General features: G+C 39.2%; 1 protein-coding gene across 2 annotated transcripts in view; it reads right to left on the bottom strand.

The window, feature by feature from the left end:
• Positions 1–22,070, bottom strand: part of tdrp.S (testis development related protein S homeolog) — a 67,483-nt gene that overhangs the window by 6,457 nt on the left and 38,956 nt on the right. The window contains exons 3-4 of one of the 2 annotated variants that reach the window (XM_018265574.2): positions 20,882–20,938; positions 12,558–12,608 (exon numbers count right to left, since the gene is read on the bottom strand). In XM_018265574.2, coding sequence (XP_018121063.1) covers positions 12,558–12,608; positions 20,882–20,938 — 108 coding nt within the window. The remainder of the gene's footprint in view (positions 1–12,557; positions 12,609–20,881; positions 20,939–22,070) is intronic. The other variant, XM_041564738.1, reaches the window with a different exon arrangement.

Raw genomic sequence — 22,070 nt, 5'->3', positions numbered from 1 at the left:
AACTATTTTACTTTTTATTAACTCTTAACATAATGAATTTTTTATCAACAGCGCCATTTGCTGGTCAGTCCCTGTAACTGTACATTCGGGTAGAAAAAAAAAAAAAAAAAAAAATGGAGAGCTGTTTGATGTTACTCGCTCATTATAGGGGTACTCTCTCCAAAATTATACTTGGTGCACAAGTAGGAATAATGAAATGTGATAGTTCACTGATTTTTGTGGGCTCTTCTGAACTATACATAACATGCTTTGACCCAGCACCTGCAGTAATTGAAGACTGGTTTAGAGTGAATTGGCTTGGCTAGCCTTTCTTCATATCTGAGATTTTCCATACCATCTTCTGTACTGTCTTACAGTAGTTATTTTTTAAAAATAATGCAAAACTTCACTGAAAAATCTAGAATTACCAGTGCTTTGTAAAAGGGAAAAAATATCCATACCTATCCATAAATCATATCACATACCTCCCAACATTTTGGAAGTAAAAAGAGGGACAAAAAATGTTTTTCCGCATGTAGCGCAGCAATTTTTTGACCACACCCCTTTCAGTGGCCACACCCCCTCATTAACATGTTTGTTTTACAAAATTTGGCAGGTTATGAAAGTTTGAAAATATTTCTCCTTATCTAAACTGTGTTTTTGTGTCTCAAAATTGTTACAAAGTATCTTATTTGCACCTGTTAGCTGTTCTGGGCTCTCTGCTAAAAGCCAATCAAGTGAGAAACTTTGTTTCTTTTTCTGGCTGTTCAGTGCAGAGAAATGAGGGACTGCGGGTTGAGCTGTCAAAAGAGGGACTGTCCCTCCGAAAAAGGGACAGTTGGGAGGTATGATATCATCATATCATATACCCCATTTAAAGCAGAATAGCAGCTTACTGGCTTGTTGCTGCTGCAGACTGCCGTTGCTTATTAGTGCTAAAGAGTATTATCCTCAAGTACACCAAGGTCCTTCTTCTTCTAGGCTTTGCTATCTTATTCCAATAGATTGTATAAGTAGCCTGGATATTTTTAAATCTGAAGTGCATAACCTTAATGTACCTCTTCAAATCGTTCCAGTCTACAACTTCCAACTTTTGACTCATGAATGCAGGAAAATGAAATTCAGCAACAGATGGAAAGTCTCAGCTTGCAGATGATTGTTCTTATGTAACCCTACTGGCTGGAAGGGGAGTAAGGTATTACTCTCCTAGCACAAAACAACAGCAGTGTTTAAGAAAGATAAATCCACTGGTGCTAAAAGGGGAAAAATGACTAATTTATTAAGTGCCAGTGTCTGTTTGTGACTCTTGTGGCTCAGCTTTGACACCTTCTATTTCAACAAGTCAAAGTCTGCTTTCCGAAGCCCATTTTGTGATTACCCATAGTCGTGTTGCTACATCCTGCTGCTATATGAAAGCACCTTTCAAGGTGATGCTCCTTCAGAGCACAGTTCTGGATAATAAATTCCCTCCTTTCATGGAAGCATTTTACAGATTTGTAAGTGAATGTATTTATGGAAATATAACCTGTTTTATAGTTGACAGACACTTATGTAACAGTAAAAACGTTTTAACCCGTGAGCCACATTAAAAAATAAAAAGAGTTGGGGAGCAGCACACAAGTCCCTGCGGTGCCAAATAAGGGCTGTGGTTGGCTATTTGGTATCCCTGTGTAGACTGGAAGCCTACAGGAGGCAAAACACCTGGTTTTTATGCAACCAAAACTTGTCTCCAAGCCAAAAATTTAAAAATAAGCACCTGCTTTTAGGCTACTGGGAGCAACATCAAAGGGGTTGGTAAGCAACCACTGGTTGGGGATTACTGCTCTAAAGCATTCAACAAATTACTAATGTTTCTGGTCCACTTCAATACTTTCTATTATGCGGCAGAGGAAATGCCAATACTGGCTAAACCTCCCCATTCTACCCCTTGTGTGCAGTAAGGCACCCCTGTCCTTACTTACAGGGCAGGTTTTGACCAGAAAACATACACATTTGCATTTTTAGGTTGACATTCATTTCACTTGTCATAATGAGAAATATTTCTCCTTGCAACTTGCCTATACTGCAAATGTGCCAGTTCTGAGCAAGAATTCCAGGGAGCATAACACTTAAAGGGGATATAAAGGCAAAAAAATAAAATTCAATTTTTTTATGAAAAAGAAAGCTCTAATATATTTGAATTTAAAAAATGTGTACAGTTTTTATAATAAATCTGACTGTATGTAGTGAAATCCCCCCTTCGTTTTACTTGCACTGACTGCTGAGGATAGGACCCTTCAGACGGTCCCTAAACTTAAAATATATTAAAAAATGTTATTTCCTTTGAATGACTGAACTAATATTTAGTTGTATAAGCCTTGTTTCTGAGAACTGCTGCATGGAGTCCACCAACTTCTGGCACCTGTTACATTCCACAATTCATCTGCATTTCCTAGTTTTGCCTCAGAAACAGCATTTTTGATGTCACCCCACAAGTCTTGTATTGGATTAAGGTCCAGGGACTGGGCAATGTCAATCTTGTTGGTCTGGAACCAAGATGTTGCTCGTTTATTGGTGTGTTTGGGGTCGCTATCTTGTTGAAACTCCCATTTCAATGGCATTTCCTCTTTGGCATAAGGCAACATGACCTCTCCAAGTATTTTGATGTATTGAAACTGATCCATGATCCCTGGTATGTGATAAATAGGCCCAACACCATAGTATGAGGAACATCCCCATATCAGATGCTTGTGTCACCATGTTTCACTGTCTTCACATTGTACTGTGGCTTGAATTCAGTGTCTGACCAACTGTCTGTGACCCCTAGACTCAAAAAGAACAATCTAGCTTTCATCATTCCACAAGATGTTGCTCCATTTCTCTTTAGGTCAGTCAATGTGTTCTTTGGCAAATTGTAATCTCTTTAGCACATCTTTTTTTCCAACAATGGGACTTGGCTTCACATAGGAGTGTTCTAATTGTAACAGTACTTAGGTACTCAGTACACAGGTAACATCAGACCTTCTTTTATCTTCCTGGAGCTGATCATTAGCAGAGTCATAGCCATTTTGGCTATTCTTCTATCCATTCGAATGGTAGTTTTCAGGTTTTGGTTGCCATTTTAAAGCATTTGAGTTCATTTTAGGTGAGCCTCAAGTTTGCTTGCTCCTGTCTGCATTGAGACTAGAAGAGAATGTGAATGGGCAGAAGATGGTACCTGGAAACTCCGCTGCTCTGCATTTTAGGGTCAGGATTTTTTTCAGGGGCTTCTTTTTTACTAACTCACAGTGCGTAGAGGGAGAGGGGAGGGGGCGAACAGGCAGTTAGGGGGGGCTTTTGTAACTAGGGGGTTAGTTCTCCTTTAAGAGTACACTGGATAGTGGTACTGGCACTTCATGCACATTACACAGTAAGTGGTAGTGGGTACTGGCATCAGTATAAGGGTTATGAAAGATCACTCCAAACGGCCTGCCGCAAAATTACAATGCAAGATAATCCTCCAATGAGAATCTCAGCTGATCTATGTAAAACTAGCTCCATGTTCTTTGTTCCTGCATTTGAATTTGGAAGCATTAAACAGTTTTCCAGCACTGAATAAGTCTGTTCTTCCGCCCCATGTTAGATTCCAGTATGATATAATGACCCCTTAATGGCACAATAATCGCTGTATATAATATCAAGATGGATGGTATAGTGCTGGGAATCAGCATTCTCATTGGCTGATTCTCTTGCATCTGTAATTAAGTTTTTGGTCAGTTGAATTCTCAATGGTGAATTTGTTTCCATGTGTAATTATGTTTCTTCTCAACTTAACTATAGAGAACTAAGGGGCTTAGTGGGACTGCTTTACAGTTTTAGTGTCCCTTCAAGTGTCCACAAATGAAAATAGGCTGCAGTTTAGTTTGCAAAGAATTGAACTTATGCAAGTGGCAAGTAGAATTCCATCAGGGTGCTAACAAAAACATCACTGTTGTGTCACCAATGTCTTATAATAATTAAAGAAAAAGTTGAGTACCATTGTAGAGAAAATAAAAGTACTGGAAAAAAAGTTAGCATCTCAACTAAATCATTACTTCTGAACATTCTTTAGAATAATGGTGCTATTACGACCATTATGGTGTGAGGTGTCAGAGAGTCCATGCAGAAGCAAAGGGGTGTCCTGTGTACCCACCGTATACACTGATTTCATTAGAAACAGACTTTCACAAATATCAGTTTCTTCTTATTACAGTTGTTCCAGAAGAGGAAAAGCCATTACAAATGTAAAAACATTTATGTAAATAAATAGCAAAAAAATATTTCCTTGAATGGGCAAGTTGACAACTTAAAGCACTTACTATACAGTCCAACACCGAAAGTGTTTATATAGACACAGTCATTAATGGCCACTTATAACTTGGAACAGTTGCAACAGGCAAAGACAATGTACACAGTTTCCTTCAAACGGGCAAGGAAGCTGCGGATGCAGATGTGGAACACACGGATTATTGCGTAAGGAATGTGACTCCAAGTTCCCTTCAACGAGCAACAAAAATGAATGTCAATCTTAATATTATTAATAGTGTACAATTTTTATAAGTGCTTAAGTGCAAGCCCAATGGCACGTGGCCATCAGTTTAGGCCTAATGACCTCAGAATGCATTCCTGCGAAATAACTTTTCTGAAAAGAATCTGATTTGTAAAAGTATAAAAATAATAGATAATATCCAACATTTTTTTTATTTTAAAACAGTTTACATTTTACTATCAGCTGCTGAAAATGCAACAGTTGTGTGCTATCCCAATCTAACACTTTTCTTCTGCTGCAAATAACTCCCCTACTGGAGTCCCAGACTAACATCTGGATTAAGGTGGCAATAGAAGTTACAATTACATTCTTTCCCACGACCCATGGATCGTTTGTTTTCAGTACTAATTGTACAGATATACAGGTAGAAACAATAGAATTCTACCAATATTTGACAATTCAGCACATAACACTGACCAATGTTCGGGGTGCCTCCAAAGGTGCCTGATCAAAATTTTCCAGGCAGCCCAATTGACAAGCCGATAATTATCCAAATCTTCTGCCGATATCAGTCGGCTCATTCACCCACCATAGACACATCGAATATTGTACAAAACTATTATTGGTGTGTCTATGACCACCTTTAGTTAACTTTATCCATGAACAATTGCCTTGATTTGCACTGGTCAGATTTAAATATGAATATAGGTGTCAGATTGCATTAATACAGTTGCCCATAGCAACTAACCAGCAATTTGTTTATGAACTGCACTGGTGCAATATAGCACCTATGTTTGTAAGTTAGACGGTTAATAAACAGATTTCACCTGCCCAACAGACTGCCAGCAACTGTCAGGCCGGCACAGTAATAAACCATTTTACATCTCAAACGGTGGCGGAACTACCGGAGGAGCAGGGGGTGCAATTGGGCCAGGGCCTGCACCCCCTCAGGTTTATTTACTAGCGCAAAAGGTTCAGCAAATAAATTCTTGGAAATTTAAACATACTTCAGATTACATGCTTCTTTGGAACCATGCAGTATATTACTTTAAATAAACCAGTTCTATGAATGAAGGAATATCTACTCATTTTTCCACTTCAGTTGGATATATATTCCATTTAAGACGTGTGTGTGTGTGTGTGTGTGTGTGTGTGTGTGTGTGTGTGTGTGTGTGTGTGTGTGTGTGTGTGTGTGTGTGTGTGTGTGTGTGTGTGTGTGTGTGTGTGTGTGTGTGTGTGTGTGTGTGTGTGTGTGTGTGTGTGTGTGTGTGTGTGTGTGTGTGTGTGTGTGTGTGTGTGTGTGTGTGTGTGTGTGTGTGTAAATAATTGAAGGAAAGCCTAATAAGAATAGGAAGAACATACAAACTCCTTGCACAAAGCCCCTGGAATCTTGAGTTTTGCTAGGCAGTAGAGCTAAACACTGCGTGACTGTGCTGCTCAAGTTTATTATCTTCTATTTATTTTCAAATTACCCTTAATTCTAATAGTTGTGAGAGAATGGAATTTTCTTGGAAAATACATCTTTAAGCTATTTTTATTATTTAACAACACCCAGCCTTCACATTAGCCAGAAACACGTTATTTATCAAGACAGATAAAGCTTGGCAAACATAGGTGGCAAGAAATACACACGGCAAAGCAAATCTGCTCTTGTCCTCTGAAAGCCAAACTATCCATGAGCAGACCTGCATTAGGACTTCCCAGTTTATAAGGCTGTAACTTACTTGGCTGCAAATCTTATGCTTTAAAAAAATCAAATGAAATTGCCGTTTTGATTAAACATTTGTAGTCTGGGAATTAGTGTGAATATCTCAAGGATTTGGGGTCAAGCTGCAGACTTGTGAACCCTTTTTTATTTTACTAATACAGTAGAACCCCATTTTACGTTTTTCAGGGGACCAGAAAAAAATGGTGTAAGATCCAGGAAAATGTAAAATCAGGGAAATATATTATGCATAATATATATATATGGGACCACAAAAAAACAATGTAAAATGAGGGAAAACTTAAAATCAGGGGATGTAAAATGGGGGTTCTACTGTATAAGTCAAGTGAAATTGGGGGCTTGGGCTTTCAGCATTTATGAACATTCATTTACAGTTGTGCTCAGAATAATAGCAGTCCAACATCACTCACCTGATCAATCATTGCTTTTGGCAGAAATTATATTTCTAAATGGCAAATAATTTACTAGTAGGTGTAGTACAGTAATAGAAATCCAACAGTCATGACATGCATGCTGCTGATTTGTGTGTAACTGAATCTTTAATTGAGGCTTGTTCCAAATAATAGCAGTGTTCAAAATAATAATAGCTTGTTCAAAATAAAAGCAGTGGGGAGTTCAATTAGTGAGGTCATTTATTCTGTGAAAAAACAGGAGTCAATTTGGGCCCTTATTTAAGAAGGAAGGCAGCAAATGTTGTGCATGCTGGTTATAGTGCTTTTCTCTCTGAAAATTAGAGTAGAGTAAGTCACATGTCGCTGGTCACTGGACAGATCTGTTAGGAAAAACTTTAAATGTCACACCTACTTGGGATATTTTTAGCAAACTTTCATCCAATGTAAGTACCACTACAGCAGAAAAAGCTCTGGCCGTACCACTAGCAGCGGCAGCTACAAAAGCCATCCGCCTATCTCACAAAACAAAAACTTCATTACATTTTTCCATCTTGACTGGATTTAAACTCTGACAAATAAAAAAATATATACTTTACCACAAACAACTGAAAAATACAAATCTTTCAACACACCGCACATTATTAAACAGTTTAGGCATATAGGGGCAGCGGGATTGTTCATAAGGAGTACTCACAAATTCTGATATAGTAAGAAAATCATCTACAGCTGTCACCATATTAACAGACTATTAACAAGTTATCCGGAATGATAACAATAACTGAAACAATAAGGGTGAACACCACCAACCCCACATAAATTAAAAACCTGCTGAAACTGTTCTTTAATAAAATCAGTATGGATACATCTTTATTTTATTGGTCACAAAGTCTTTGATCTTTGTTTTACTTATGTTAATATTACTATATTGATTAAGTTGATCTAATACCTGGCATCAATAACTTTTTTTTCCTGTTATTGAACTTGTAATTCTGAATAAATACAATTTTGAAAAAAAAAGGGTTGTTCCAGACATTGTTCAGAAGAACAGCATAATTTGATTAAAAAGTTGATGGGGGGGGAAGCATATAAGGAAGTGCAGAAAATGATAGGCTGCTCAGCTAAAATGATCTCAAATGCTTTAAAATGGCAACCAAAACCTGAAAGATGTGAAAGAAAACAGAAAATTACCATTCAAATAGATAGAAGAATAGCCAAAATGGCAAAGACGTGGCCAATGATCTGCTCCAGGAAGATCAAAGAAGGTGTAAAGTTACCTGTGAGTACTGTTACAATTAGAAGGCGCCTATGTGAAGCCAAGCTGTCGGCAATAATCCCTCGCAAAGTCTCATTGTTGAAAAAAAAGACGTGTTGAAGAGATTACAATTTGCCAAGAACACATTGAGTGGCCTAAAGACAAATGGCATCAACATTTTGATTGATGAAAGCAAGATTTGGGTCTAGGGGCAACAGACAGTTTGTCAGACGACTCCCAAACACTGAATTCAAGTCATAGTACAGTGTGAAGACAGTGAAACATGGTGACACAAGCATCATGATATGGGGATGTTTCTCATACTGTGGTGTTGGGCCTATTTATCACATACCAGGGATCATGGATCAGTTTCAATACATCAAAACACTTGAAGAGGTCATGTTGCCTTATGCTGAAGTGGAAATGTCCTTGGAATGGGAGTTTCAACAAGAAAATATTATAATAATATTAATTATAAAATATGAATTATTAAAATATCTATTCCAGTCATAAACTCTTCTAAAAGTCTTAGCTGTCAATCATATATTATCTGCCCTTCATCTATGACTTCCTTTATTTCACGGCACTTCCCCAATTTCGCTTGACTAACATACATCAAAATACTTCAAGAGGTCAAGTTGTCTTATGCCAAAGGGGAAATGCCCTTGAAATTGGTGTTTTGACAAGACAACGACCCCAAACACAACTGTCAATGAGCAACATCTTGGTTAAGTAGACCCTAAGGACCCCTGTCCTTAATTATTATACAGTCATTTTTTTCTGAAACATATTATAGTGGTGTTTTTCTGCAATGAAGTTATTATGGCATTTTTGAATGAACCGGTATTTGAACTATTAGAGGGGCTTACAGTACACACAAAACATGTCTTGCTCTGTTTGCTATGGAATGATATTAAGAAACTTCAATTATTTTTGTTTTACTTTTAATAACAAACATATTGCTTATAGTTCCAGAGCAGTTTCTTTTCCAGTGTAAATGTTATGTTTAAAAACATATTTGCTCTACCCTTCAACATGAGCTAGATCTCACTAGTTGAACTAGGGCCAGAATAGCTGCACATAAATGCTTCACCCACACTCTGTTACAGTGATGGCCTCTCTCATGGTATTTCATAAAGATAACATTCTTTTGCAAGAGGTCGGAAATGAAAAGAAACTGTTTAGCCCATGCAGGCATGCTCAGTATAAAGAACAATCACACATCTATAAATGGTTCATTATAGAGCATTTTAGGATTACAAATACAGTTCAGCTCTTAAATATACTTGTTAACAGTTTAAGATTATGAGTACATTACATTCAATGGACTCTTTATATTATTATAAAGCACATATTCATAGTACTTTAGTTCATTATCACTTCAGTTTGGGCCTATCCAGGCACATAACACAAAAAGAAAGACGGCCCTAGAGTAGCCGGGACTGTGAAGGGGAGATTGGTGTGTAAATGAAAAGGAGCAGAAATATTGTACTGCCGAGGCATTAACAAACCCCAAAGTGTAGTGCTAAGGACTTTCTTCTCCTTTATAGATGCATTATACTGATCAACTACACATTTTGACAACTGTTACAAACATTTTCCAAGTTTTTATACTTAAAGGGGTTGTTCGCCTTCAAACAACCAGTTGTTTTCAGATAGATCAACAGAAATAACTACTGTTTCCAATTTCTTTCTATTTTCTTTGTGTCGTCATTTTTCTAATACTTAAGTGAAAAGTATAATTTTTCACCCTCTAAAGCAGCTCTGAGGAGAAGGGTCGCCGAACCCGTAAACTGTTCTAAATTGATACATTTAGTAGTTGATCCATTTGTTATATTTGTCCCTGGAAAGTAATTGAAAAAAGTCTTTATTTCTGGGGAACAATCTGAAAAAGTGTTTGGAAGGTGAACAGCCCCTTTAAATCTATAATCCATTTATTTCTATTTATCTATAATAATAAAATCCAAGTGTCTCTGCGTCCAGTCCGTCCCTGTGTCCGTGGAAATGCGCTACTGCGCATGTGCAGTGGAAATGTGCTACTGCGCATGTGCAGCACGGACCGTCTCCTAGCAACATAGCAACAGCAGACTCTCCACACTCCACACGACACCGCAGGTAGACTAGACGCATGGGAGAAACGATGACACTTCCCACTCTGTCCTGGGCCGTGGTGGAAGAGCTGCCTGGGTGTACTGTGGCCGCTCGGGCTATCCTTCAGCAGTGAGTAATCCGGCCCGGCGCGCCCACGTCATGGCTCCGCCCCCCTTTGCTCACAGATACTGTGCCGGTCCTGGAGACGGGAGCGAGCGCTGGAAGGTGAGATAGGAGGAGACGCTGTGTCCGTGGAAATGCGCTACTGCGCATGTGCCAATGCGCTACTGCGCATGTGCCCCACGATCTGTCTTCTTGCCGGTTCCTGCAAAGTCTAGCGGAGTCTGAGGATAGAGAATCTGTGGGGTCTCAGCCCAGAGCAACTTGGCCACAGATCTAATTGCCCCGAGCTGATCGGCGACCCCTGCAAAGTGAGAGATAATCGGGTGCCCAGTGTTCCCCGGGGTCGGGGGCAGAGATGTACGCCACTGGATTGGCCCCGTTTTACGCCTCTTACCACTTGAACCTGTGGCCGGCATATTGCATTGGCGCAGCCGCGAGTGGGGCCGTGGGATTCGCAACTCTGGACACTGCCAAGAAACCCTCCTTCTGTATCGCTGACATTTTACACGCTGGCGACCCCGACAGCCCCCCATGCTACTCAGCCCTGACTGTGGGGGTCATGTACCCGGCCCAATACCAGTCTGCTGCTGGCTTCCCACTCAGACCCACCCCGGTCACCCCTGAGTCCGGCTTCCACCACAGACTGTCCCCTCTGCCCCACTACCAACCGAACCGGCTGCGGAGTCTCTGGCAGAGCGAGAATGCACGGGAGCAGCCAGCCAGCGCCCTCCAGCAAAGACCTCAAGTTCGGCATCCATCGGATCTTATCTGCTGAGTTTGACCCCGAAGTGAAGGAAGGCAACACGCTGAGAGGTAAATCCCACCACCAGACTAATCCCCATAACTCTCCCTCCCGTTCTACCCCCTTACACTGGCCACATACCATCCAACTGCCACTTCTTCCCCAGGCTTCACACTGACCATTCTAATCGCACGTCTGACAGTTGCACAGGCCACACAGTGGAAATCGCATCTACTCTGCTGGCATTCCGACTGAAAGGCACCGCCACCCAAATAAATAAAGAAAATGCAATTCTAAGCACCTCACCAATGTTAACACCCCCCTGGCCACCAATGTTAACCCCCCCTGGCCACCAATGTTAACACCCGCTGGGCACCAGCATTAACCCCCTGGCCACCAGTGCTACAAAGGGGGCCCTGCCTACTAATGTTACCCATTCTGAAATGTTGGGAGGTATGTGACGACATATGTTCTAGCGCCCGTTAATTTAACGGGCTTAATGTCTAGTAATCTATAATTAGTATGGTATCTGTCAGTCCTGCAGTTTCAAGTGATATGCATCTATCTGTAAGCAGGGCAGACAGGATCGTGCCGATCCACATTCCTACTGAATCACTACGAGATTTCTTAACTTGATACCTTAAAATGGTAAATGCATAGCAATTACTGGCCAAAAGCACAGGATCTTTGGAGCTCACTGGAGACACCCTATTAATGGCAATGGCACACACAGCATTTTGTTGCTACTGAATGGCATTGCAATCTCTGGCTCTAAACAGATTTTCCTGTAATGTCCCTAAATGAAAACCAATATACCAACATACATATTTTCCTTCACTCTTGCAGATATTTTATACAAAGTTAGTGGCGAAGACTACTACATATTTATCAAAGGTCGAAGGTCAAAGTTAAAAAAACTTCGAACTTCGAATTCAAAAAGACCAACCAAATGGTGGTCGAAGTGGGCAGAATTTGGCCTACGTCGAATCGTACTTCGATCATACTCCGATCTACTTTGATTCGAAGTTTTTCCCCCCATAGGCTAAAACAGCACTTTGGCAGCTTTTAGGTGGCGAATGGTCGAAGTTTTAAAGGGACAGTACCTCAAAAAAATTCCACCTTCGAATTTCAAATTTTTTTTCAACTTTGAATCGAAGTATGACTATTCCCTAGTGAAGTACACAAAAAAATAGCTTGAAATTCGAAGTTTTTCACTTCGAAACTTCACCAGGACCTTTGATAAATCTGCCCCTAATAACAATATACCATTTTTTTGTAAATAACTGAGCATGTGGATATATGTATACAAGAGCCATGAATATTCATGAAGCTATATCTTTATAAACAACGTTTAGTGATGTCATCAGTTAGTAACTCTGTTTAGTGATGTCACGTGTCAGGTGCTGCCAGGTGTAGAGCCCAAAATAATATCTTGACAAAACAAAAACATAATTGGCACTACTGATGCAGTTGAACCTGAGAAGTGTTTATTTGCTCATGACAAAGGGCCCTGTATAGGCCTGAAACATAGCCACTTTTTCATGAGAAAATAAACATCCTTCACTGGTTCAACTGCATCAGTAGTGCCACTTGTGCGTTATATGACTTGATGAAACATAACCTAAAAAATGGCTTGTTGCCCTCTGTCTTTTATATGGCCATGAAACTCCTTTGTAAATTCAATTATCCTTACTTTTAACAGTCGGGGATACTTTATTCCATGCATTAAATACAACATACATTAAGATGATTCTTAAATAACTTACTGTAACTTGTCCTTTCATGCTAGAGAAACTTGTCTTCAAACTCTGTAGTTCCTTTAAAAAAAAAAGAGAAGAAAAAGAATGAGAAGACCAAACGTTATCCCAGTTCAGCTGATTAAAAGCCACCTGCTACCACTGGTGAAAGATGAGGCTCCGTTACAGCCGGCAGCAAAGAGTACAGTACCCAGCATTCTCTGGGCTGGATCCTATTACTTAGCAGACGGTTATCACTGCACTTTATCTCGGATCTCTGTTGGAGTATGTGGAGAAGTGACATACACAGCCAAGACATTACTATAAGCTCTTGTATCCATTATTAGAGAATCAAAGATGGATTTTCCTTACCAAGAAATATTGCCCCTCAGCTTAGATTCCTGAGTATAACTCTCCTGACACTTTTGGAACACTGCCTTTCCTGATTTTCATAGACTTCTTAGAGACAAAATTCAGAACAAACATACAGTTTTAGAAAACAAAAGAATGCTCTAATGCAGTGCTGTCCAACTGGCGACCCATGGGAAGCCGTACTCAGCCTTCCTGATGCTCCCTGCATGTGCCGTACTCTGCCTGCCCGATGCTCCCTGCATGTGCCATACTCTGCCTGCCCTATGCTCCCTGGGTGTGCTGTACTCTGCCTGCCCGATGCTCCCTGCGTGTGCTGCACTCTGCCTGCCCTATGCTCACTGTAGTGTCATACTCTGCCTACCCTATGCTCCCTGTGTGTGCCATGCTCTGCCTGTGGAATATAAGCCTGGTATTTGGGGTTTGTTTGCATTTGAAAATTGTTGCTAGGGGCCCCTAAGGTGTTTAATCATGTGCTGGGGGTTGCTGTGTTATCCACAGGATGGGATGAGGCATATGATGATATCCCTGCAGTTAGCACCAACAATTTGTTTATTTTTTTGTGCGTTACCACTATTAATGTGGACATGGTCTTGTTTATAGTGGGTGTGGTTTAAAACAGGAAGTGGATAACACTGGCTTCCATTATCGCCCCTCCACCATGTAGGCCAGAAAAAATTCCGGCCCTCGGTACTACAGAAGTTGGACAGCACTGCTCTAATGTATTTCATTTCCACAATTTAAAGGGCCATGTTATCATCATTTGTTTCTGGAGCTGCTTCAGTACCACAGTTCTAGTTATATTACTCACTGAATATTTTAAATCATAAATATTTACATGTTTTTATCAAAATCAGTCAATTTTTTATTTAGTAGTAATTCACGGTTTATTTTATTGTCTTAAAATTCTGGCCAGCCCTAGAAATTGAGTATTTTGAAGTGGAAATGTTCTCTTTAAATGTGGTCAAAGTATATTATCACACCACCTTTCTACTCTTCCACTAAACTTTAAACTACAGGTCTACAGACTAAGCAGTTCAGTCCCTTGTGAGCTGGAAACTTCCACATATTTAACTTCCCTCCATTAACCTTTTGAACAATGAAAATCTGAATGTAGATCTACATTTTGGAAAATATGGTATTAAGAAATATTTCTTTCTGGGTTCATGTTCAATCCAGCCTGACCCAACACAATTTACTCATCAGATGAAGTGAAGCCCACATGAGACAACTCATTTTCAGTATTATTCTTTTACTTGAAAGGCTCTTCTCTCCCCTGGCTTTATATCTGCTACAACTCCAACCAACATTGTGCTTGGGAATGTATGGTCTAGAATGTGTCACAATACAAGGACTAACCCGGAATGAATTTCTATCATACTTTAGGATCTACTGCATCCATAATGGGAAGGCTGTCATTGATAAGGCGCATAGTGATGGTACCCCGATAATAACATGAGCAAATCTAATCTTTCCTGTCACTCAAGTGACTATTTTACTTATTTAGTAACATTTCTAAGTGACTTTAGTGAGCCCATTCTTTTTGCTAAATGTAGATATTTATCACAGATTCAGTAATATGCTCTTTAATTAGTTGGACGGTGTTCAGATTTGCCATTTTTATCAGCTGTACATAACAAGACATCTGCTGCAGTCAGGTAAGCATGATCACCCAATCCTTTGATCTGGAATTCTTAGTCAAATGGATCTGACTAAATTGCTAGCGATGATTGCAGATCTCTAACTACAGCTGAAGTCTGATATGGGATAAAAGTATGTATGAAGTCACCATATAATCCTTCTAGTCTCATGTGGAGCAGAAGTTCAGGAATGGCCAAATTCCAGCCTTGCAACAGTTGCTGCTTGCCAATATAATTACAGAAAGCCTTTGTCAGTTGTAGTTCAGCAAAATCTGAAGGGCATGATAGAAGATAACCTTGTTTTACCCGACATTTTCCACACCTTTCCGATTTAATCAATTACCATTTACAAGTCTGGTAAACCATACCAACCTATTAGCAGGAAGAGGCAGATGCAACAACTGGTTGGTTGCTATGAGTTACAACCTATGACAATTTAGCACTTTTTATTTTCACTCAATGAGTGCAGACAGAGGATAATTCAGGGTATAGAGACAAAATAATAGTTACATGCAGTGGCATGGGTGCAATGTGAATAATTTGGCCTTAAATTAATGCACTAGGCGGGGGAATTTCATCCCCTTTTCTTGTGCACTTCACTTTCTCAAGATTTTTGGTTATCTAGTGTAAGCTACTATGTTAAATACTACATAGAATGGAAGCGGTCCAATATGAAATTTGATGTATTATTGTTTTCTATTCGATCTATTTGAAAGTCTGGGTTGAACTGCAACAATTAGTTTGACCTGTTTTTTTTTTTTCAACACAAAATCAATCAGATTGCACACAGTTAGTGGCTTCTCATCAATTAAACCTTCAGTGAAATACATATTTTTAAGCAGTAGCAAAATCAAAATCTTTTGAAATGAATATACAGGTATCAGAATTAAAAAAAAGACAGAAGGGCATGTATTATATAGTGTAGTTCTATTATAAAATGGCATGGCTAATATTTCATTGTGTCTAATCCTTTAATTTAAAGCAAAACACCAGTTTAGCAATGATCCTATCAACTTCTATTACCCTGTCCACTTGTAAAGCATAATTTCTGTAAAAGACTGACATAGGTTGGCGCTATATAAATAAATAATTATCCAAATATCACTAATAAGAATCTTATCAATTGTTTTTCAGACAGAAAATAAAATTAAACCTTCCACTTTCATTTATTATTTATTTAAAAATTTACATCTCTGTGCTGTATTGAGCTGTTGGGGAGTACAAACATCACCTTTCCATACACATATCAATGCTTCTTATCCTGAAGGTTTTGACTTGAAAAGAGTCAACACAGGGTTGACACTTGTCCGGATTTAACCCGGATAGCCCCTCCCCGGAGGTCATCTGCCCTCCAGCCTGTTTTCCCCCAAATGAAAAGGTGGCAACCTTAGGTCAACATGACCCTCTTTAATAAATGGAATGATTCTCCCACACAAGCACTGTTTTATCCTGCGGTGTGATAGATTAAGGTTTGCCGATAAGACTGCACTAATTTAACCTTGAGTGAACAGCTGGGAACTGATCTGACAAACAATGAATTAGTGAACTTTCTGCTGCCTTTGGGATTCACTCCTCCTCTGCTGCTCTGCAACTATACAGCTCAGCCTGGGGCTATGCTAGAAAAAGGTTGCAAACGCTGCAAATTAGGGTTGCCACCTGTCCGGTTTTGACCAGGACATCCAGGTAGTTTGAAGGGCTGCCCGGGTCAAAACCCAAATTAGGAAAACCGGCAGGATTCCCCATGATTGACACAGCAATCGGCGAGCTAAAGCCATGCCCCCTGATGGCACAGCCCGTCCCCCTCCGTCACGGCCCCCCTTCCACGTCACGGCCCCCTGCCCGGTCTCTACCGTCAGAAAAGATGGCAACCCTACTTCAAATACAGTAAACTTTTTCAGGGGACCAGAAAACAATGGTTTAAAATCTAGGAAAATTTAAAATCAGGGAAAAACATTATATATTGGTGGGACCACAAAACCAAGTGTAAAATGCGGAAAAACTTAAAATCAGGGGTTTTAAAATGGAGTTTTCACTGTAACTGGAATCTGAATCATTACATGCATTAAAGTAAATGGTTCCCTCAGTATGCTGCCCCTCAGTAAAGGTAAGAAATAGAATAAGTGTGTTAGAAAGTGCTATGTAGCTTTTCAGCTGTAAACAACAGCAAAATATTTTTGGTAAAAAGAATGAATGTCATAACACTCTCCAATCTTTCGTAGCCATCCAGCAATATACAGTTTTCTGGCCCTCAGCCAAGTCCAATACAGTGTTCCTCCACCATGTCCTGCCACAATCTAGATTTTCTCAATCACAGAACATTAGGACTGTGCATGGTTCAGCAGTTGCAATTCCCAGCATTTATTGGTGGCTTTGGTGCAAGCTCAGGAATCCTCCAGGTTGCTGGCCATCCAAGTGACAAGTAAAGGGAAGAGTATTCTGCAGCAGGGGAGTGTGCTGCTAGGCTCTTAGATCCCAACAACTAAGCCTTTTGTTATACAGAAAATTTGTCACTCACATTTATACATGTCCTGAACCAAACTCTTTAATTTAAAAAAGAAAATACAGGGATTTGGTTGAATCCATACTAGTGAATACAGCGACAAAGAGGTTTTTCTGACACACACTACACAGACATGTATATGAAGGCGACTGCAAATGGACCATAAGAGTGGCTGGGAATACTGCCTCAGGTATCAGGGCGTTTGATATGACCATGAAATCAGTAATACTTTATAATTTTGTTAAAGATGAATTAGTAGAACATGGTATAAATGTCTGGAATGCCTGGGTGTATGCGGAGACTGAAAAAAATCAATGAAATTCTTAGCTCCTGTTTTATAATTTGCTGCATAGACAAAACTAAACCACACATTTTGATTTTAAACATCAATGCATACAGATTACAGGAAGAATACATTTTAGGTACATCCCATGCATATATGGCTTTGTCTTTCAGAACAATGGTTACCAGTGCCCTTTATTTTAGATCATAAACATACCTCCCAACTGTCCCTTTTTTGCAGGGACAGTCCCTCTTTTGACAGCTCAACCTGCAGTCCCCCCAGGTACTGTAAAGTCCCTACTTTCTCTGCACTGAACAGCCAGAAAAAAAACAAAGTTTCTAACTTAATTGGCTTTTAGCAAAGAGCACAGAACAGCTAACAGGTGCAAATAAGATACTTTATAACAATTTTGAGACACAAAAAAACTGTTAAGATAAGGAGAAGTATTTTCAAACTTTCATAACCTGCCAAATTTTGTAAAATTAACAATTAAAAAATTAACAATGGTAATTAGGGGGTGTGGTCACAGAAAGGGGAGTGGTAAAAAAAACCCTGCTGCACTACGTGCCTCTTTTTACTTCCAAAATGTTGGGAGGTATGCATAAATTCAGTGTCCGTAGCCCTGATCAGACAGAGTATTTCCTGTTTTGCTACAGGAAGGAGGGGCTGGCTGATGTATCTGACCAAAGGCAATAAAGCTCCCCTTGGGATTTTTTTCATTATTGAAAGAAACATGTATCTGTGCATGTACAGGTATGGGATCTGTTATCCGGAACCCCATTATCCGGAATGCTCAGAATTACGGAAAGGCCGTCTCCCATAGACTCCATTTTATCCAAATAATCCAAATTTCTCTGTAATAATAAAACAGTACATTGCACTTGATATAATTATAATACTAAGATATAATTAATCCTTATTGGAAGCAAAACCAGCCTATTGGGTTTATTTAATGTTTACATGATTTTCTAGTAGACAAGGTATGAAGATCCAAATTAGGAAAGGTTCCTTATCCGGAAAACTCCAGGTCCAATTCCTGTATAAAGATTAACAAGATCTACATTTACCTGTGTATGCATAGGTTTAAAGGACAAGGAAACCCCTAAAGCAGATTTATTGATGTTCCAACTGCTAAATTTGTATTGCTGTATAGATCTTACTTTATTTATAATTTGCTGACTAAAACTTCTGCTGCTTTCTTTGTTGCAGGTGGCATTGTTCCCAACATAGCATCACAAAGATGGGCACCTTATCAATGCATTGGATAAGGTGCCATCTGAGCATGCGCTAATCTCATCTAGGATTATTCTGCACAAGAATCCCTGTCTTGGTCTTGTCTAAATCCGCTGCATTATGGGACTTTTTATTGTGCAAATAATGGATGGCTGTGTTGCTGTGAAATTGTGTAGGACTAAGAAGACTCAGCAGCACTGCAGACTTCAGTGCAAGGCTAACACTTTTAAGATTCATGTTTATTAGGGTTGTCTTGCCCTTTAAGGTGCATGGACTGTTCAGCTCAGAGCAATAGCACTTATTGCTCATGTTGTAGGGAGCTTCTTAGACATGAAAAGTGAGTTTACCCCTGAACATTGCAGTTCTCTATAAAAATATACTGCACCAAGCAGCTCATATGTAAAACACTTATTTGTCTAAACAACCCATTTACAGGTACAGGTACTGGATCCGTTATCCGGAAACCCATTATCCAGAAAGCCTGGAATTATGGAAACGCTGTCTCCCATAGACTCCACTATAATCAAATAATGCAAATTTTTAAAAATTATATGCTTTCTGTGTAATAATAAAACAGTACCTTGTACTTGATTCAAACTAAAATATAATTAATGCTTATTGGAAGCCTATTGGGTTTATTTAATGTTTACATGATTTTCTAGTAAAATTACGATATGAAGATCCAAATTACAGAAAGATCCATTATCTGGAATACCCTTGAGTATTTTGGATAATCAGGTCAAGATGTCCTTACTACTGTCTGAACGGTATGAACAAATTATTACAAAACATGACAGGATAATTGCTTGGCTTAACCAAGGATGAACTTAAGAAATAAGCATCCCCCAGAGAAGGGAGTACCTTTGTATACTTACAAAGCACATTTGTTTCTACAGCTGTGGATAGTCAGTTTAATCTAGTAGGTTAGCTTGTAATGAGCAAGAAAAGTTTTTGAGTTATGAGCCCCTATTGGTTCTATGGCATCCTTGGATTCTGATATCTGTTAATTATGCCTGTGATAAAAATGAAACTACTTTCATTAGATTGTTTGTCAATGTGTTAAATATGTAGGGGCAAATTCATCAAGGGTCGAATTTCGAGGGGTTAAATCCCTCGAAATTCGACTGGGGAATAGAATCGAATAGGCAATTCGGGCGAAATTACGTGCTGGCGAATAGTCGAATTGGCGAATAGCCGAATTGGCGAATAGGCGCTCCATCGAATATTCGCTCGAATGCCTTTTTATTCGATCAAAAACTTGGAAAACAAGCCTGTGGGACTTTCCCATAGGCTTTTAAAGCAATTCGGTAGGTTTTAGGTGGCGAAGTAGGCAGCCAAAGTATTTTTAAAAGAGACAGTACTTTGACTATCGAATGGGCGAATAGTCGCAGCGTTTTTGCGCTCGATCCAGTACTTCGTCTATCGAATGGCGAATAGTCGCAGCGTTTTTGCGCTCGATCTATTCGAATCATTCTACTCAGGCGAATTTACGCCAATTCGATAGTCGAGGAGCACAAAAAACTACTTGAAATTCGAAGTTTTTTTACTTCGAATCCTTCACTCGAGCTTGGTGAATTGGCCCCTAAGTGTTGTATTTGGTTTCTAACCTGTGCGTGTTTTTCTGCACTAGTAATGGGTGTGCACTCCGGTTCATCTGAATGTTAATAGATATAGCGTAAGTAGCACTGTGTGCCATGGCCCTAAACTTAGCACACAGAGGGAAAAGTAAATTCTAATTATTATTTTTTATTGTAATTATAACTTTATTTTGCTTACAATCTAAGATAAATTATGGCACAAACATTCAGCCCAAAATAGTATAGTGACAGTGAAGCAAGAGTTAAGGGAGAAAGCTCAGGAAGGGAATAAAAAAAGAAAAGCTTTTGATAAAACTACAAGATAAAAAAAAAAAAAGGTGCAGAGGGATTCAATAACTCTCAGGTAACCAAACCTACTGGGACAAGGCCTCCTTGTGTACATTGAGATGGCTTTACCTCAGAGCACCTTTCAAACTAAATAATACATAGTAACCAGAGATCTGATCTCACAAATATGGTGGTAATGTATTTCTACTTTGTCTACCCTGGATACTAATGGCTTAAGAAGGCATTAAACACAATGTCCTGTATTTATTAGGCACAGAGACTGTCCCTTCTCCACAGAATTCCAGGTACACGTGTAACAGTAAGGGGCCTATTTATTATTCTTGTAAAAAGCTGTGAAAAATAAATGGCGAATTTATCAAGGTGTGTTGCTTAGAAATGATCCTTAGAAATGGTTTTACAGGAAGTAAAACTATGCCATAGAATAAAAGGGACAACAAACATACCTTTGTAGCAAGCTGAGACACTGGGGACTGCACTTCTTCTTGAAGTTGGTCTTTGATCTGGGAGGGGATAAAATGAAAGACTGAGTTAGGCAAAACTCTGTTGGACAAACAGTCAAGTTTTTTTTTTAGATTACTGATATTTAGAGGATATCACAACCATAGACTGCCATGTACTACATAAATAAATAGCCAGACTTCACTACAATTGAAAGGTCCATGAGCTGAGTGCACAGGACACTGGGCAGAAGTTTCTGTGAAGTTCAGAGCTGAACCTTAATACAGCTCGAAATGTGCTCCCTGTTGTGTCTGGCTACTAGAATACAACATGGCCAGAATACAAGAGTTCCAGTTCATGAGCCAAAGTTTACAATGTATTTTTTACCAATTAAGCTTGCAGAGTACAACAAACAACAGATCCATCACTCAACATTATTTTTCAGGCATTAGCTACTTAACAAATATTTCAGTGAAAGGTTAATTACTGTGGATGTAGTCAAACCTACAGCAGCTTACCGCAAAAGTGCATAGCTGATCAGGCATGGTTAACGCAAAAGGAATGCTAAATGTTTTAAAAATGTTGCTGGCTTACTGGGCATGAAGAAAGATTAATAAGACTTCTAAGAACATGAGCTGAGGAGGAAAGCACAATGGTCCTCCTTAGAAATTTTGGTTGTAGAATAAACATCATAAATCTCGGCCAGCACTGCATGGTAAAATAAAAAAAACTAAATATGTTATTTTTCTATACAAAACAGCTTGATTGCTTAAACCTGGCTGGCTGGTTACTCACAATTTAAAAAATTTGTCAGACAACAGTTAGCATTTGCCTTTTAGCTATAATTTAAGTAATGTTTAGCTGCACATCAAATGTGTTTTTAGGCATACTCATCCCTTGGAGAGATGTTAACCTCCTGGGAACCAAACCATGGTCATTTTTAGGTCACACCATAATTTTAGGTCTTGGCAGATGTGTTTGTAAAATTAAACATCTGAGAACCCACAAGCAGCTTATAAGTCTGCACTGTTCAAGATTCAGATAACACATGCTGTGTGGTTACAGACAAATAAGCCCACTCTTATGCTCATTGATTTTTTTTAGTGGCTTTAACAAGCTGGTTACAACCCACTGCGGTGGATTCCTAAAAATAAATACATAAATAAAAATAAATACATTAAAAAATTTTAGCGG

Source organism: Xenopus laevis, chromosome 5S, assembly GCF_017654675.1.
Source record: "Xenopus laevis strain J_2021 chromosome 5S, Xenopus_laevis_v10.1, whole genome shotgun sequence".
Lineage (NCBI taxonomy): Eukaryota > Metazoa > Chordata > Amphibia > Anura > Pipidae > Xenopus > Xenopus laevis.
The sequence above is the reverse complement of the archived record's forward strand: the minus strand, read 5'-3'. Positions and strand labels throughout refer to the sequence as shown.